The sequence below is a fragment of the Engystomops pustulosus genome, chromosome 7 (genome assembly GCF_040894005.1).
Source record: "Engystomops pustulosus chromosome 7, aEngPut4.maternal, whole genome shotgun sequence".
NCBI classification, from domain to species: Eukaryota; Metazoa; Chordata; class Amphibia; order Anura; family Leptodactylidae; genus Engystomops; species Engystomops pustulosus.
The window spans coordinates 148,094,377-148,112,105 of NC_092417.1; the positions used below are offsets into that span (position 1 = coordinate 148,094,377).

General features: G+C 42.9%; 1 protein-coding gene across 1 annotated transcript in view; it reads right to left on the reverse strand.

Annotated features, from left to right (window-relative positions):
- Positions 1-17,239, reverse strand: part of CD151 (CD151 molecule (Raph blood group)) — a 28,790-nt gene extending 11,551 nt beyond the window's left edge. Inside the window, exons 1-3 of the mRNA XM_072118175.1 lie at positions 17,114-17,239; positions 1,544-1,634; positions 31-222 (exon numbers count right to left, since the gene is read on the reverse strand). Of these exons, the coding sequence (XP_071974276.1) occupies positions 31-222; positions 1,544-1,627 (276 nt within the window). The 5' untranslated portion in view covers positions 1,628-1,634; positions 17,114-17,239. The remainder of the gene's footprint in view (positions 1-30; positions 223-1,543; positions 1,635-17,113) is intronic.
- Positions 17,240-17,729: the final 490 nt, after the last annotated feature.

Here is a 17,729-nt window from a genome sequence, read left to right on the forward strand (position 1 = left end):
AGTCCGTTGTGGACACATATGAATACTCACTACTTTAAGCAGACTTTTTCTTTCCTTAAAGGTTGCGCAGCATCCGAGGAAGCCGGTCACCATAACAACAGCCCCAGCAATGACAAGGATGTATGCGGTGGCGGCGTACATGCTGGACGGTAGGAGGCTGATGTAGTCACTTTTCTGGACCAGTGTCCATACTCCTACAGCCATGACCGCAAGGCCTGCCAGCTAGAAACACATTGACAAACATGGAGAATTAGACAGGTCTAAAAACCTTGGTGCTTTAAATTGAGTAATACAATAAATAAACAGTATATAACTAATAAGGTGTAAGGCCAGGATGCAATACAAGAATCCCATGCGACATCTAAGACTCGGCACAGAGTAAATGAGAAATGCTGCCAATATGCTGCCAACTGTGATGGCCGGTCACATAGATTGTAAGCTCTTGTGGGCCAGGCCCTGACTCTTATTGCTCCATATTACTCTGTAATGTCTTATTTTTTTTGTATATGTCCCCCATGATCTTATTAGGCTACATTTACACTGCCATATGGGGGGCGGGCGTGTATACGGGCGTTATACATCCCCCATACAGGGCAATGGGCGCACAGCACCCAATGGGAGTACCGCTCCGTACCCCGTAGAAAGATAGGACATGTCCTATCCTTCGTCGGAATACGGCGCTGTGCGCCATATATTCCTATTAGAGAGGTGGGGGTGAGCGGCGCTCTCCCCCTGCTCCTCTCCCCGGCACTGCCGTGTGCCCGCCGCGCTATGGTACGGCGGGCAACGGCAGTGTGAATTTAGCCTTAGGCTAGATTCACATCTCGTTTATTCCCTATGTTGTAAAGATACGTCAGGAGGACGTAGCCTACTGTGTAGTCATACAGTGGGATACGTCCTCTGGTTCAGATTCTCCCCCCGGAGAGCAGTAGAAGTGAACATGTGCACCAACCAGGAACTAGCTGCTTCCGATGTTCCGACTAGATCATGAGTGACGTAATTGTCCTTATAAGGGTAGCTACATCACTGGGGAAACACCATATATGCTCAGCGAAGGCCGGAGATGGGTGCCATACAAGGACATCCATCTGTTATTGTCTCCAATGGCCTCCATTACTCGTATACTGCGCTCTCCAGAAGTGTGGTGATATAGCACAGTCTGCTGTGTTTTTCAGTTCTGTGTTTCCCGCTGGATGTGATGTATACTGAACAGATGGAGGCAAAAAAGCGGCTTTCGGCTACATTCAGACGGCTGTATGGGGGACGTATATATGGCCGAAGTATATATACACTGTATATACGTCCCCCATAGACAGCAATGGGCGCATGGCGCCGTACGGGGAGCACCGTACCGTTCCATAGCCAGTAATGATGTTAGGCGAAACTACAGATGTGGCGGCCATCATACACTGGCACAGGAACGCCGGAGTATATTAAATCTCCTCCACATCTTTAAATGTATAAGCAGCGTTGCCATCAGCAGTGACTACTGTTATCGTGTAGTAAATGGGAATATGGTGGCAAAACTGATCCGGTTACTTACCCAGAAAAAGAAATTAAAAGTGAAAAGCAGGTACTTCAGACATATCGTCCCGCAGGTTTCCTTCTTCTCGTTGTACTCGCCCATGGTGACTCTGAAAGACACAAATGATGGTAAGTATAGAAATTGATTAATATGGGATCATTGACAGGACTCTCTGAGGTGATAAGGTAACAAATAGTGGATTCAGACTGTGCAAGTTTACATCTTAGCACACCACGTACATATAGTACTGGTACACAACATGTTTTGGAGGTAACATTATTCACATATAGTTAATGGACAATCCCATTAATGTAGAAATATAGAGACGTGAGTAACAATCGTCTACCAGCAGGAACCATATATCTCTTCCCTCCTCTGAGTCACCACATCTCTTGGGTGAATCACCCCAGCTGTCCCGTACAATGAAGTAGTCAGGAAACAAGATGAGACAGCACGTGGCCCTCGCTCCCACAGAATAACTAATTTATGTCTCTAATCCAATCCAAAGCTAATTCACAGAGGAAGAAGTCCAATTTAAGCGACAGAGATGTGTATGTGCATCAAGGCGTTGCCATAATACAACTGGCCAACAAAAGACCAAAATACAGTATATAGTAACAGAAACCCATTTCGGTTTATGCGCTTCTGTTATGCACCCAAAAGCTATAACTTTTTCATACCTTACGTTTTCATTTCTACCATTTTGGGGACCTTTTTTATTCTGTGGCGCAATGGCAGAAATTCAGACATTATTTCCTGTTACAGGGTTCACCATAGGGAATAATAATTTTCATTTTGTGATGAATCAAGAATTTTGGGATAGCCATGTTTAAGTTTGTTAATTTTTATTTCTATTCTTGGTAAAAGGCTTTGAGCTTTTAGATGTTTTTTAGTTGTTTAGTTTGTTTTTTTTTTTACTACTCTTTAGGTCCCCTCAGAATCCACTTAAAGGGGTTATCCGGGTTTAAATTTTTTTTTATGGCCGGGCTGGGGAGGGCTATTTAAACATAATAAACATGTACTTACCTCCTCCGGTGCTGCCGATGTCCCGCGCCGCGGCCCGTCTTCTCCGTGCGCCGGTTTCAGTACAAGGGCGCACAGGGAGCTTCCGGCCGGCCGGATGCTCCCATGCGCACCATCTCCCAGTGCTTACAACGCTGAGAGATAGGGACAGATGGGAGGAGCTGTCCACAACGCGGACCGGAAGCTCCCTGTGCGCGGCTTCTGTGCCCCTGTTTGTTTACAGGGGCACGGATCGAAGTGACCGCAGCGCGGGACATCGGCGGCGCCGGAGGAGGGAAGTCCATGTTTATTATGTTTAACTATCCCTCCCCAGCCCGGCCATTTAAACCCGGATAACCCCTTTAAGAGGTTGGCCACTTTACACAAACAATATCAATTACTTGCTGAATGAAAAGCTAGACCATTTTCCAATAGAATTCCTGTATCAATTCCATGCGGTTTTCTAGATTTCTGCTTGCTGTCATTATATAAGAAGCTTCTATGTTTACTTCCAGTGGATAGAAATCCGTCCATGATCTTGTCATGGACATGCAGTTCCAAGAGCTGTTATTATTACTGTCATATTATAAAAATCAGAGTCGTGTGATAATAACAGGGCCAGAACCTGCGTGTCCATCACAAACCCGCGGACAGATTTCTATCCACTTGAAGTAAAAATAGAAGCTTCCTATAGAAGGACAGCAAGCAGGGGTCTAGAAATCGGTAATGTATTGATACAGAAAGTATATTGGAAAATTGTATAACTTTTCCTTACACCAACAATATCAATTATTTGCTGAATGTGGACAACCCCTTTAAGTGCCACATTTGAACACAGCATGAAGTTAACATCCATGTGTAGTACCAGGGTGTTGGTGGAGGGTGTGTGCTGCATTATGCTCAAGAAACATCTCCGTAGGTCTCTGACAACACTGGCGTAGTATCCCATCATGCGTCATTAAGGGGTAAAGTCAACATGTATATGATCCACTAAAGGACTTTATAGACCAATGTGTAGTGGGAACACATTGGTGGCACAGATTTTGTGTTCCTGTTACATATGGCTGCCCATATAATATATAAATCTGTCCCTATGCTGACCATGCTTGTGAGAGATCCCATAAACGGCTCACTCTCTATCCTGAGAACAATGCTGGAGTATCATTCTGTTTTTGCACAAGGGAATTTGACTCTGTTGGGCAAATATTGTCACACAATTCATGGTCTCCCCCCCTTCCCATTCCTGACATTCAATATCACACAGAAAATGACTACATTCCTGGGGGAGTACAGACATTTGTCAGAGAACAAAGCTTGTTGTGCTCCTTCTTGTGTGCCAACATGGAACTAGAGGGACTGGCATACACAAGAGGAATTGCTGAGGGCACGCCGATTTCTCATACAACAATGAGCTCACTATTGTATCCTGCCAATTTAGAAAAACGGGACAAACCTGGCATTATGTTGATATACAATGGAGATAAAATACGTCATTCTTACCTAGATGTGTCAAAGCATATTTTTACATTCTAATATATGGCAATCCTATGTGTAAGAAATAGACACACCCAGAGGGGCCCTTAATAAACTTATTTTAGGAATCGGATTAATGTCATGAATGTATAAATATAGTTTACCATACTAGCAACAACATTGTAACAACATTATCTTTTCTAGGAATGGTCCTTCCTAAAATTCAATATTGTCATGCAAAATATTGCCGCCAAAAAAGACCTAAAGCAGAGGGACATGACTGGTCGGTCTGTGAAAGACTGTGCCCCAGTTGGATTCCATGGACGGACTACAGTACATTAGACGGGACTCTGAGCATCAGTAGTGATGAATACTACAAGGGGTCCCTTCCTCCTGGAAAAACAGAAGCTGTAATCCCGATAACTGCAGGGAAGCAGAGATTCCGTGTATAATATATCACGTTGATCGGTCCAGTTCTCTGCAATGTTAACGTGCTGACGCATTGTCCGTTTTGCATGCACCGATCATGGTTGTGTAGGTGCCCTCTACTGATCACCCAGATTAACACACACATGTTTTGTTCCCTTAAAACCATACTCCTGATACCTATCACTTATTTTGAGGTCACAAACCTACAATCAACTTAGTTCAAATAACGCAAACCGGTAACTTGCGGCTTTCAGGAGGCAAATCTGACAAACTGAACCCACCCCTAGGACACTTGCAGAGTATTTCTTAAATATAAAGCTCTTTAAGGGAGCCTGTCAGCAGAAATTGACCTAATAAACTACTTCCAGTATGTTGTCAGGCACCTAAACACCTTCCGGATCATGAGTCTTTCATGACCCAATTGTGACGGCATCATCCAGAAAAATCTACTTTGAAGTGAGATGGAAATTGGTTGTATAAAGTCAAGGAGGCAGAGATTTTAACACTGAAGTCAAGCTCTCTCTTCCTCAGAAAGCCCCCTTCACTGTAAGTGACGGTCCTGCTTCCAGAGACATCACTAACCAGGTCTCCTGAAGACAGATGCAAGATGTCAATCACAGAGGAGGAGGTGTTCCGAGATTCCCACTTTGACTGCAGTGTCAAAGTCTCCGCCTCCTTGACTTTGCAACTAATTTACATCTCACTTCAAAGATGATTTTCTAGAAGATGGCATCACCAAGGTCCATGAAAGTAACCAAAGCTAGGAGGTGTCATAGTACTTGATAATATTCTGGTAGTGGTTTAATAGGTCAATTCCTGATGACAGGTTCCCTTTAAGGCTTCTTTGAAAATATTAAAGACTTCTATACCTCAGTGCTATGATTTGGCTGAGACTGATTCTCTACATTTCAAAATATATTACAGTACAAATCTATTTTGTATCATCACTTCACACACATTTTCTATCATGCTAGCAAATGATGTATTTCTGCTTAGATACGTTCATTTATAATTAGCTCATGCAAAAAACAGGAACATGGTGTGTGCTGGGAATAGCAATAAAACTAACAGAGAGAAACCAAATTTATGGCCATTGCATCTTGTGGCAAAAAGTGTTGTAGAGTTACATGTTCCTTTCCCCACCCAGATAAATATGTTCCCTATACACAGATTTACAAGAAATTTATGGATGTTCGTAAAAAAAAAAAAAAAAAAAAAGGATGGAAAAGCCCAATAGAAAACGAAGTCTTGACAGGATTTCCATCCTGTAGCAAGCGATTTCTGTCTATGAAAGGAAATCTTTCTAAAAAAAAAAAAACACTATTTTGAAGTTCTTGTGGTGGTGGCAGTGGTGTATCTAGAAGCTGATGGGCCCCAGTGCAAAGTCTGTGCCAGGCCCCCGACTATAATGTATGGTTTATAGTAATAGTCTTCTTATAAGGGAAAGTGATATCATAAGGGCCCCCTAAACCTCTTGGGCCCTGGTGCAATCGCAACCTCTGCGCCCCTGAGAAGAGAATAGCGGTGAAGGAGTCGTCCCCCATGGACCAGCCCTTACGCCTAAAAATCCTCATTCTATTCACTGGGAAGTTCATATATTGTGGCACCATTTAAGTGTCTACTATCAGGCACAGCTTGAGTAGAAATGAAATTATTTATATTAGCAAGGCCTAAAAATTAGATTTCCAAGGTATCATAACAGTCATCATGGAAACTGGGCACAGGAACAACATTTCCCCTCTTTTCTCCTGGGATTTCCTACTTAAATCAGATTCATTCTAATAGTTCAAATAATAGGCGGTACAAATACAGTAAATTTCCTAAAGTTTAAGAGATGAGTCACAAGGGGCCAGGGGTGTAACTTGAGGGGGTGCAGAGGTTGCGGTCGCACCAGGGTCCAAGAGGTTTAGGGGGCCCTTATGGTGTCACTTTCCCATATAAGACGACTATTACTATAAACCATACATTATAGTTGGGGGCCTGGCACAGACTTTGCACTGGGGCCCATCAGCTTCTAGTTACGCCACTGAGGGCAGCTGAATATTTGAGATATGGCCCCCAACATTCCCCCCCACATAGTTGATTTTGCTGGGGAGTGGTGCAGCCGTGACCCAGAGTATTACAAATATGAACATCTCTAGTAATTTATAGGACCGCATCTGTTTAAGTAGGGGATGAAGTCACAGGAAAGTGCCACAGCCCCTTCATTATTTGTCATAGTTCTACCTATTCTGTAGTGGTTGTGCCTGGTACTTTACATCTGTCCAATTCACTTAAAAGAGACGGAGCTGCAGTACAGAATTTAATCTGGTAAGGAACATCAATTGCAGATTACATGTACCTTGTTATAGATGTGAATACATAGATATTGCAACCTGTGGACTCTCCCCATAAGTGTGAATGGCTGATAGTATGGGGACTGATGCTTGTCTAATCATAAAGTAATGTAAACCCAGCCTCAATCTCACAGATTTTTCTGCCTAGTCCTGCAGCCTAAAGATAATATCTAGACTCCTGGCTATGTCTGGCTGATTTCCCAACATGATGCTATTTGAGAACCTAGGGGGGGGGGGGCCCAGGAATAGTCTGTAGTAGGCACCATGTTTATTGAGGGAAGTGTTTTATGAATCAACATACCACTGAATATAAGGATAGGTTCATATCAACTAGTTTTGTACCACACAGATTAAATTTTAAAAAGGGACACAGCACAATGCTACTATTCTTACTGAACTCTTATTATCTCAACCCTGTTTAGATGGCGAACTGCACAGTATAACTACCGTACTCTCACCCTGTATAGATGGAGCCTGGCACAGTACAACTACTCTCAACCTGTATAGATGGAGCCTGGCACAGTACAACTACTCTCAACCTGTATAGATGGACCATGGCACAGTACAACTACTCTCACCCTGTATAGATGGAGCCTGGCACAGTACAACTACTCTCACCCTGTATAGATGGAGCCTGGCACAGTACAACTACTCTCACCCTGTATAGATGGAGCTTGGCACAGTACAACTACTCTCACCCTGTATAGATGGACCATGGCACAGTACAACTACTCTCACCCTGTATAGATGGAGCCTGGCACAGTACAACTACTCTCACCCTGTATAGATGGAGCCTGGCACAGTACAACTACTCTCACCCTGTATAGATGGAGCCTGGCACAGTACAACTACTCTCAACCTGTATAGATGGAGCCTGGCACAGTACAACTACTCTCAACCTGTATAGATGGAGCCTGGCACAGTACAACTACTCTCACCCTGTATAGATGGAGCACGGCACAGTACAACTACTCTCACCCTATATAAAGGAGGCATGGCACAGTAAAACTACTCTAACCCTGTATAAAGAGGGCATGGCACAGTACAACTACTCTCACCCTGTATAGATGGAGCACGTCATAGTACAACTACTCTCACCCTCTATAAATGGAGCATGGCACAGTACAAATACTCTCACCCTGTATAGCTGGAGCATGGCACAGTACAACTATTCTTTTCCTGTATAGATGGAGCATGGCACAATATAACTAATCTTATCCTACATAGATGGAGTATGGCACAGGTCAACTACTCTTATCCTGTATAGATGGGGCACGGCACAGTACAACTACTCTTACCCTGTATTGATGGGGCACAGTACAACTATTCTTACCATGTATAGATGGTGCATGGCACAGGTCAACTACTCTTATCCTATATAGATGGCACATTACAACTACCCATACCCTGTAGACTTAGAGACTCCACACTTAGAGTTGACTAGACTAGAGCACTAGTTTTACGGCCAGGTTATCTGCTTAGAGCAGTGGTGGCGAACCTATGGCACGGGTGCCAGAGGTGGCACTCAGAGCCCTTTCTGTGGGCACTCAGGCCATCGCCCCAATTTCACCAAACAGGACCACATCCACCAAATCTTCCTGCAGTCCCAAGCAACTTAAGAGATGCTGCTCTCAGCGCTATTTTAAAGACATTCCCCTGGCTGTTTGAAACTGCAGAAAAAGTGAGAAGGTGTTGACTAAACTACATTGTCTTTAGAGGTCATCCTGCTGGACCCACCATTCTTCAAGGAGAGAAGCTACAATGATGGTATGAATTTTCCCACCTTCTTTCAACTGTATTGGTGGCCTTAGGAGAGCCAATACAATTGAATGATGTTGAAGAACAGGTAGCAATAAGTCACTGCTTGAAATGCCATGTTGGCACTTCATGGTAAATAAGTGGATTTTGGTTGTAGTTTGGGCACTCGGTCTCTAAAAGTTTCACCATCAGTGGTCTAGAGAATTCCAGGCTGTGATCCTGGCACTGGTGTATATCCCACCGTCAGGAAATGGAGCTATTGCAAATGAGTTGCTATCAACAGAGGTGGGAGCACTACAGAATCCATATTCAGATGCGCTCTTTTTAATAATGGGCTATTTTAATTGGGTAATACCTGTACTACCAAAATTTGTGCAATATACAACGCTGGCAACACATGGAGAAATTGTGTTCGATCTTTTGTTTGCGAATGCTATTAATGCCTACAGGCCAGTTTTGATGGCACCGTTGGGTCGCTCGGATCATAACTTAATATATCTTCGACCAATGTATTGTCCAGTAAAGTTGCGGTGCCCTGTTGCCACAAAAACTGTATGCCAGTGTTCAGACTCCACTATTGAAGAATTATGGTCTTGCTTGAGAACACAGATTGGGACTTATTTCTGGATAGTGGTAGGAAGAACATTGATGGTTGTGTGGATACCATTACAGACTACAGGCGGTCCCCTACTTAAGAACACCCGACCCCTAGTTACAAACGGACCTCTTGATGTTGGTAATTTACTGTACTTTAGTCCTAGGCTATAATAACCAGCTATAAAACAGTTATTAAAAGGTGCCTGCAATTAAGCTCCATTGTTAATCCTGGTTCTTATGAGAACCCAACATTTTTAAAATCCAATTGTCATAGAGACCAAAAAAATTCTGTCTGGGGTTACAATGATAAAATATACAGTTCCGACTTACATACAAATTCAACTTATATCAATTTGTGCATAAAAAATATAGTCCCAGAGAAATTTGTAAAATTATATCAAAATTATATAAACCTTGGGTGAATTCTGAATGGAGAATGGCACAGCACAACTATTCTTATCCTGTTTCGATGGGGCACGGCACAGTTTAACAACTTTTATGCAGTGTAGATGGGGCACGGCACAGTACTAATATTATCTTGTATACGTGATTTTCCCTTTGGGAGAATGTGGGGGGCATCATTTACCCTTTGCACTAGGTCCACCAATTTGTTAAAAAAGCACCTCCCTTTTAGTAAACTCAGATGACCATATACTGAAGTGTAACCTACTCCTTTCCATGTCTGTATATGTAATTTTCTTGGATTAAGGGACAGAATACAAATGTTTTTTTAGCCATCCCGATGTACACTGTGCTGAGCACACAGACAGATCAGTGTGAATATTTACTGTGGTAGAGGAAGAGCAGGGGTGAGAAAGTGAAGAAAAACTATGAAAACTAAACACGGATAACCAGAAAACAAGGGGAGGAGGCGATAGGAAAGGGCAGCGAGATAACAAAACCTAAGGGAGAACAGAGGGAAGCTGGAGAGAGTTGGCAGCGTTGGGTGGGTAACCAAAAGCAATTGTGAAATGCTGAGGATTTACATAAAAACCCCATAATGTGCCTTTGTATTCTTATGCTGGCTGCCCCACATGAGACAATATACTGCAGGTACAGGCTTGCCAGCTGTCTACCGCATTCAGAGGAGAAACATGTATACAGCACTACCCAGTCACACACAGCCCTGCGCCACCAGCTACTCACACACATTCTTATCCGGGTAGGAGGAAAATGTTTGTAGACAGGGAATATAACAGAAGTTTTTAACTTCTATTATGCAATGAGTAAACATTATTCACCAAGAATTGATACTTTTTTTTTTAGGCCATATTGCATATTATCAGTATGTTAATGTATATAACGGCCGATGACTGTGTCAAGCAATAGCACTATTTAATATATATATATATTATATTATCTTATGAAGAATGGCTGGACCATTATATAAGCTTCTTAACTCTTGTGTCACCCCATTCTTCCTTATAGACTGTAAGCTCTTGCGAGCAGGGAACTCACTCCTTTTGTTCCATATGAATGTTTGTCATGTTTTATTATATTTGCATTTGTCCCCTATGATTTGTAAAGCGCTACGGAATATGATGGCGCTATAGAAATAAAGATTATTAATGTATGGAGATATTTTCTTGTAGAGAAATAAGCCAATAAGAAATCATAAAATTTTCCATGACTTTACAGTAATGATTTCTCCAAGTGATTCAGAGGAGTCGCTATTCCTGAGAATACCTTTTGTGTTCTACCATGTGACATTTCATTACCTCTACACAGGGCTAGATGTGTTAAAGGAAACCTGGCATCAGGAATACACTAAGTGCGGTATTCCTGATGGTAGATACCTTTCTGGTTACTAAGTCATATACTGCCTTTAACTAATTCTTTTCTCCTAACTAACCGAAAACTTTATCTGTCTTTTATGCAGATGAACTTCAGAGGCTACTGGACGAGGCTACTCCACGTGCGGCTCCCCAGTTGTGTTCAGTTTTCAGCTCTGCCCACGCATGCGCAGTAACTTGGCTCAATGAGAGAAGAGCGCAAGTGCGCATTCGTGGGCACAGGCTGTATAGCCGAAGAGGGCTGCAGAGCCACACACAGAGGTAACTCTTCAGAGGCTACAGGGGTGTGGTGAAGCCTTATCCCCCGGTGCTCGGCCAGGCTACTCCACCCCCTGTGCACTGAGGCGGTGTATACACGTTCTGTTGGAACAAAAATGGAAACAGGGAGATGGAGCTTATACCGATCAGATAGGCATTTCATAGGCATGTAAGCAAAGCAAAACAAGAGGTGCTCTTTACTGGTCTTATGCGTTTTAGGTGAAACTCATTTGCAAGGCAGTCAAGCCCCTCTCCGTTCTGACTGGATTGGGTTTCTAAACGCAATCCAACTGGAATGTGTGAACTGTGCCTCATCACCACTAGTTTTAGTTCCCAAGGGTGGTGGCACAAGTGGCGTTTTGAACCCGTTTTTAGGCCGTTTCTAAGCAGTTCGTAAAAAAATGCATGCATTTTTTTTTAAAATGCATCCGCTTTTTGACCAGTTATCAATTATCTTAATTAAGGAATTTGGAAAAACTGTCAAAAACAGATGCATCTCCAAAAATGCATGCATTTTTTAACAGACTGCTTAAAAATGGCCTAAAAACGGGTTCAAAACGCCACGAGTGCCACCACCCTAATATGCTATATAGACTCTCCTGTCAAATGGGAGGTCCTCAGCTGGAACCACTCACCTGACAGTAGAGAGTCTAATTAGCATATTGCCAAAAAATGGTGGTACTGACTTCTCAGGAATGGTGGCTGAATCAGTGGAGCAGCAGCTATTAAAGGGATCAGGGTTTTTTTTCATATAGGTCTAGGGAGGGTATAATAATAACAACATGTAATACTCTACTCCAGTGGTGGCGAACCTATGGCACGAGTGCCAGAGGTGGCACTCAGAGCCCTCTCTTTGGGCACCCAGGCCATCGCCCAGGTCAACATTCAGGACTCAAAACCAGAATCAAGAAGGTGTGGACAGAGCTTGACTATCATTGTAGCCTCTTCTCTGTACCCATAATTAATCCTGTTGAGGGGACTTTAGAGGGAAACTACAATAACAATCCAAATTTCTCCTTCTTTCCCTTGTTTTGGTGTCATCAGGGCGCCAATATGTTTGAAACCTGTGAATTACTTTAAATTGGCATTTGGCACTCTGTAAAAAATATCTGGCTTTTGCTTGTAGTTTTGGCACTCAGTGCCTAAAAGGCTTGCCGTCACTGCTCTACTCCCTCCCTCAGTACTGTGCCTCCTGTCACCGCCGGCAGGAGAGGTACAGCGACAATATGACACTAACATCCGCGCTTCTACAACAACAAGCAGTCGGCAGTTACAGGTTGAGTTCCTGGCTAATATTTTTTTTTATACCCCCCAAAACTTATATACAACCCATTTAAGGGTTTGAACTTTGCTTTGAACCACAATTCAAGCACCTTGGTAACGCAACTAGGAGTTACTCCTCACTAATGCACATGTCTTGAGGTTTAAACGGAGCGTGTGAACATGGCCTAAAACACATAATATGACCATTAACAACACATACATGTAACACAGACGTGTGCCTGAAGTCTTGTACAGTTCTTTACGTCTGTGATCAGAGCGGTTGTGCTGTAGACATAAAGGTCCTTTGTATTCAGGGCTATTTGCTTGTGCACTTTCTGCTGCCACCTGCTCCTACTTTCGAGTACACCCCCGCCCCCCGTTTGGCCATGAAGGGGTTACTTCTTTACAAACAAAACTCGTTAGCTCTTCTGTCTTCAGCAATTAATTAGACCCAGGAATTTAGTACTCAGCAAACTCTGGAAAATGCTCCAGATACAGAACTCCCAGGAGAGACCTCTGGGAATCACAACAGAGCCGTGTTCTCACTAAGCTGCTTTCACTGGAATTTCTCTGAATTTCTCTGGAATTTCACTGTATTTCTCCAGTCCTGTATCTACAGGCTGTATTTCTGTATAAATACATGACGTTTTTCATCCGTATGCAGCACGTATTTAACCCGTATTTTATACATGCCCATAGACTTTTAGGGCATACAGAACTGAAATACGGGAGAAAATAAGACATGCTCTATATTTTTATACGGCCAGTATACGGTCCGTACACTCCAGTGTCAAAAACGGCAATATAAATGGTTGGACGTATTGTCCATTGAAATGAATGTGGCCGTATGTAACCCGTAAAAAAACGGTACGTATACGGCCGTTTTTATACGTCCGTGTGAATGTAGCCTTACACGGTATAATACATACATATACAGGCAGTCCCCGGGTTACATACAAGATAGGGTCTGTAGGTTTGTTCTTAAGTTGAATTTGTATGTAAGTCGGAACTGTATATTTTATCATTGTAATCCTAGACAGAACTTTTTTGGTCTCTGTGACAATTGGATTTTAAAAATGTTGGATTGTCATAAGAATCAATATTAACACTAAAGCTTCATTACAGACACCGGTGATAACTGTTACAGCTGTTTATTGTAGCCTAGGACTAAAGTACAGGAAATTACCTATATCCAGAGGTCCGTTTGTAACTAGGGGTCGTATGTAAGTCGAGTGTTCTTAAGTAGAGGACCGCCTGTACATATATATTTTTTTATTTTTTTAAGGGGGGGGGGGCGTTAAAGAAATTGGAATATATAAGTTTCTTTAGAAAACCGTTAGGGGTTATTCACACAGATATTTCAGTTTTTTTAATGACCATTTAGTATTTTATATATGCAAAAAAACTCCATTCATTAGAAGTCACAACATCCGATTTTGGTGGAGGTTTGTTTTTAATAGTTTGTTTTTTGTTGTAAAACTAAAACAAAACAAAATAAAAAAATATCCGATTTAAAAAAAAAAAAAAAAAAAAATAGTAAATGGACGGCATCACTTTTTCTTTTGGACCCATGGACCTGAATTGTCTTCTGTGATCCACAAACATGAAAAAAATAGGACAGGTTGAAAAAAACCTGGAAATGTGGAAAAACCGCAGAGAACGGAATGATTCAGTAAAGCATCATGGAAAATCATTCATGGCATGCGGAGAAGAAAAATAAAACCTAAGCATGCCGAGTGTTGGGAAGAAGAATTATACCAGTCACACCCTCAGCATATGAAACACAACACCCCAAGTGGACTTTGGATATGGCTTAGTGTTCATGCGCTCAAGAACAAAGAGAAACTTATCTCGGCTGGAAGACAATACTGCCAAGACCTGCATTAACACAAGGCAATCCAATACAGCAGGGTCTGCCAGAAACAGCAGTGAAATAGCAGAAACACCATTTAAAGAGATTTTGCAGGTTGAAAATATTGATAACATATAAATAGAATAGGTCTTCAGTATGAGATTGATAGGGGTCTAACACCCAGCGACCCCACAGATCAGCTGATGGATCCGGAAGCAGACCGCTCCATTCTCTTTGTAGTGGTCAGGCAGGTTATTGGAGCTCATCATCATAGATAGGAACTGAGCTGCAGTGACTCCGTTCTGCCACTATATAGAGAACGGAGCTATCATCTTATCTAAAACTATGGATATACTATCTACAATTTAGACTGAAAGACCCCTTTTAGATGTTCAAACCTGGACGTTATTATCCGTCACTATGATAATAATAACTGGAGTCTAATGGATCTGTTAAAAACTCTATTGATTATAATGGACTTTTACCATTTGTAATGTAATGTATTAGGCTTCCGTTATCCGTGATGGAAAAAAATTTTTTTTTTTAGCTCAAATATCGGAAACGGAAGTGCTACAAATGGACACTAAGAGAAGCCATTAAGGAAAATCAAAATCCATCGTTATGAACCAGGGACACTTACTCATAGATCCAAGCAGCGTGACCATCCATGGGCTCTTAAAAATTGTAAAATCAACTTTTAAAATTATGCTAATTCCAGAGCCCTTTCATGTTCTGCCTTCAAAGACTGTTACACTGTTTCACCCTTCCTCTGCTCCCTGAGTAACTCTCCCTTTCTTCTTTCTGTGCTGATTGAACAGGGGGGAGGGTACACACAGAGGGTCTCTGGTGGAGCCTTTCTGGATCATTAGTATTATTTTAAAAGTTGACTTCAGAAAGGAGGCCATAGATAACAAATTTAAGGAGATTACCACAGTCACGGTGCCTGGGTCGATGAGTAAGAGTCCCTGGTTTATCATTATGGATTTTTATGGTAGATCCATTGAAATAATTGAAGAAAAGTCACTGATAGAGGCTCTTGATCAGAAAACAAATCCACATAAGCCAAGCCCAGAGCTTATGGATATAAGTAGTTGTCACCGAAAGGATCTCCTCCACAGCTTCACGAAGTGTCTCCTAAAAACCTTCCGCGCACTCAATGGTCAATTCTAAGTTTCTCATCTCTACCTGTCACCTACTGAACTCGTCTGTAGGATCTGGAGACGCGGGACCCACCTATATGACATCACTATCTGAAGAAATCCGCCTCATGTAATAAAGACGTCTCCATGTAGGACAGGATCCTCTGTTCTCATTACTTCAGAGAGTCCTGGGGCGACATATTTTGCCTGTTACCTGGCCTGTTATAGAGGAATGCCCTGAGGGAAGCCATTGTAGTGACAGCCACCAGTCATAGCATTCCTAGCATGCCTCCAACCTCATGTCCTGTATCCGTATACTCCACCGGGTTTAACCATCTCAGAGCCGGGATTTACATTAGAGATATCCAATCACGTCAATCACAATTCTCTACTCTGTGTAATATACATGTCACCTGCCACCCGTGTACACTGTCACTTTAGGACACATGTACAGTCATGGGGGCTTTTTTGGCAGATTGGAGAAAAAAAATGTAAAAAATAGGTGAAAGAACCGATGATGATTGAGGATTCAAAGTAACAAGTAAGTTTCACTGAAGAATGAGAAGAAACAAAGTACCCATGATGCATGGCGTGCAAGTCACAACACGCACCTGAAAGTCACCAACTAAGCCCTGGGATTCGAGCTTGTACAACCAACCAGGCACAACGAGGTTTAAACAAAGATAAAAGTAATACAAATTTGGCCATGGACACATCTGGACACATAACTGCCAAATTCTACAGAGGGAGCATTCACATCTAGCGCTTTGTTTGCGTTTTTGAAACGTTATGGAAAGACACCCCCCCCCCCTGCCCGATCACACATTCAGTAAACATTGCGTTTCAGTAAATGTGCAGGTAACGCAATGTTAATTCAGTGAATGATCGGGGATGGAACGTTTCAACTACGATTCAGAACGCAATGAAAACGCCAAGTGTGAACGCGTCCAGAGAGGTTCTAACTGCAGTGAAACCCGGATTCAAACAAAGCTTTGCATTGCAAATGGTAATAGTTATAGCCTGGACTGACATAAAGTGGAATCAAAACCGCAGCGTTAATTATTTTGTTCTGTGGACAGGATCCGCTACAAACTGTAAATTATTGGGGGGGGGGGGGGGGGTTCTACGATTTTTTTTTTTTCCAGCTGTAGAATATTTCCACTGCTCTGATCTAAAGCCGCGTTCACATGGTGCGTTAAATTCACTCAGACGGGGAGGAGCTTGGCCCGATCATGTGCATTTACACATCGGAACAGGAATGAGCAATGTGTGTTTTGCATTGTTTGCCAGTAAAACAGACGTCGGCAGTTCCAGAACACAAGTATTTAAGTGTAAATACATCTCCGCTTGGAAGTAACTGCTCTACAATTGTGTTCTAAAACGCAATTCAAGCGCAAGGTGTGAACGCGGCCTTACACTGCCCCCCTGTAGGTAAATCACAAGCGATGGTTAGAAATGATAGGAGAATAAGAGGCTTCTCCCCAGGTTATGGATTGTTCTGCATTAGCCCCATACAATGCTCCCTCTCTCCTATGGAGGCGCTGCAGGGTTCCCCCATAGATGACAGCTGATGGCTGGAGATCTATAGAGCGCTATACACAGGTCTATAGAGCAGCGTGTAATATACAGGATACATTGTAGCCCCCAGTCCATGCACATGGCCGCCTGCAGCCGCTCCCTGCACTCACCCGGTCTCCTCGCTCCTTGTAGGGTGACAGCGGATAGAAATCTCCCCGGACACTGAGAGCAGGACAAGCCCGGAGCTAGAGGAAGGGCAGCGGCTCCCTGACAAAGCCACACCCACCGCCCAGGCCGCTTAACCCTGCACGAGACAGGAGCGGAGCGGCGCGGCGCGGCTGAAGGAGGGCGCCACCTGCTGGCCACTGCCCGCACTGCACAGATCTGTGCCTAGTGTTCATAGTGTATAATCTATACAGGGAAGGAGGAGTAGTAGTACTGTGCTGTGCTATATATACACAGGAGAGGAGTAGTACTGTGCTGTGCTATATACACAGGAGAGAAGTAGTACTGTACTGTGCTGTGCTATATATACAGGAGAGGAGGAGTACTGTGCTGTGCTATATATACACAGGAGAGGAGTAGTACTGTGCTGTGCTATATACACAGTAGAGGAGTAGTACTGTGCTGTGCTCTATACACAGGAGAGGAGTAGTACTGTGCTGTGCTCTATATACAGGAGAGTAGTACTGTGCTGTGCTCTATATACAGGAGAGGAGTAGTACCGTGCTGTGCTATATACACAGGGGAGGGGTAGTACTGTGCTGTGCTCTATATACAGGAGAG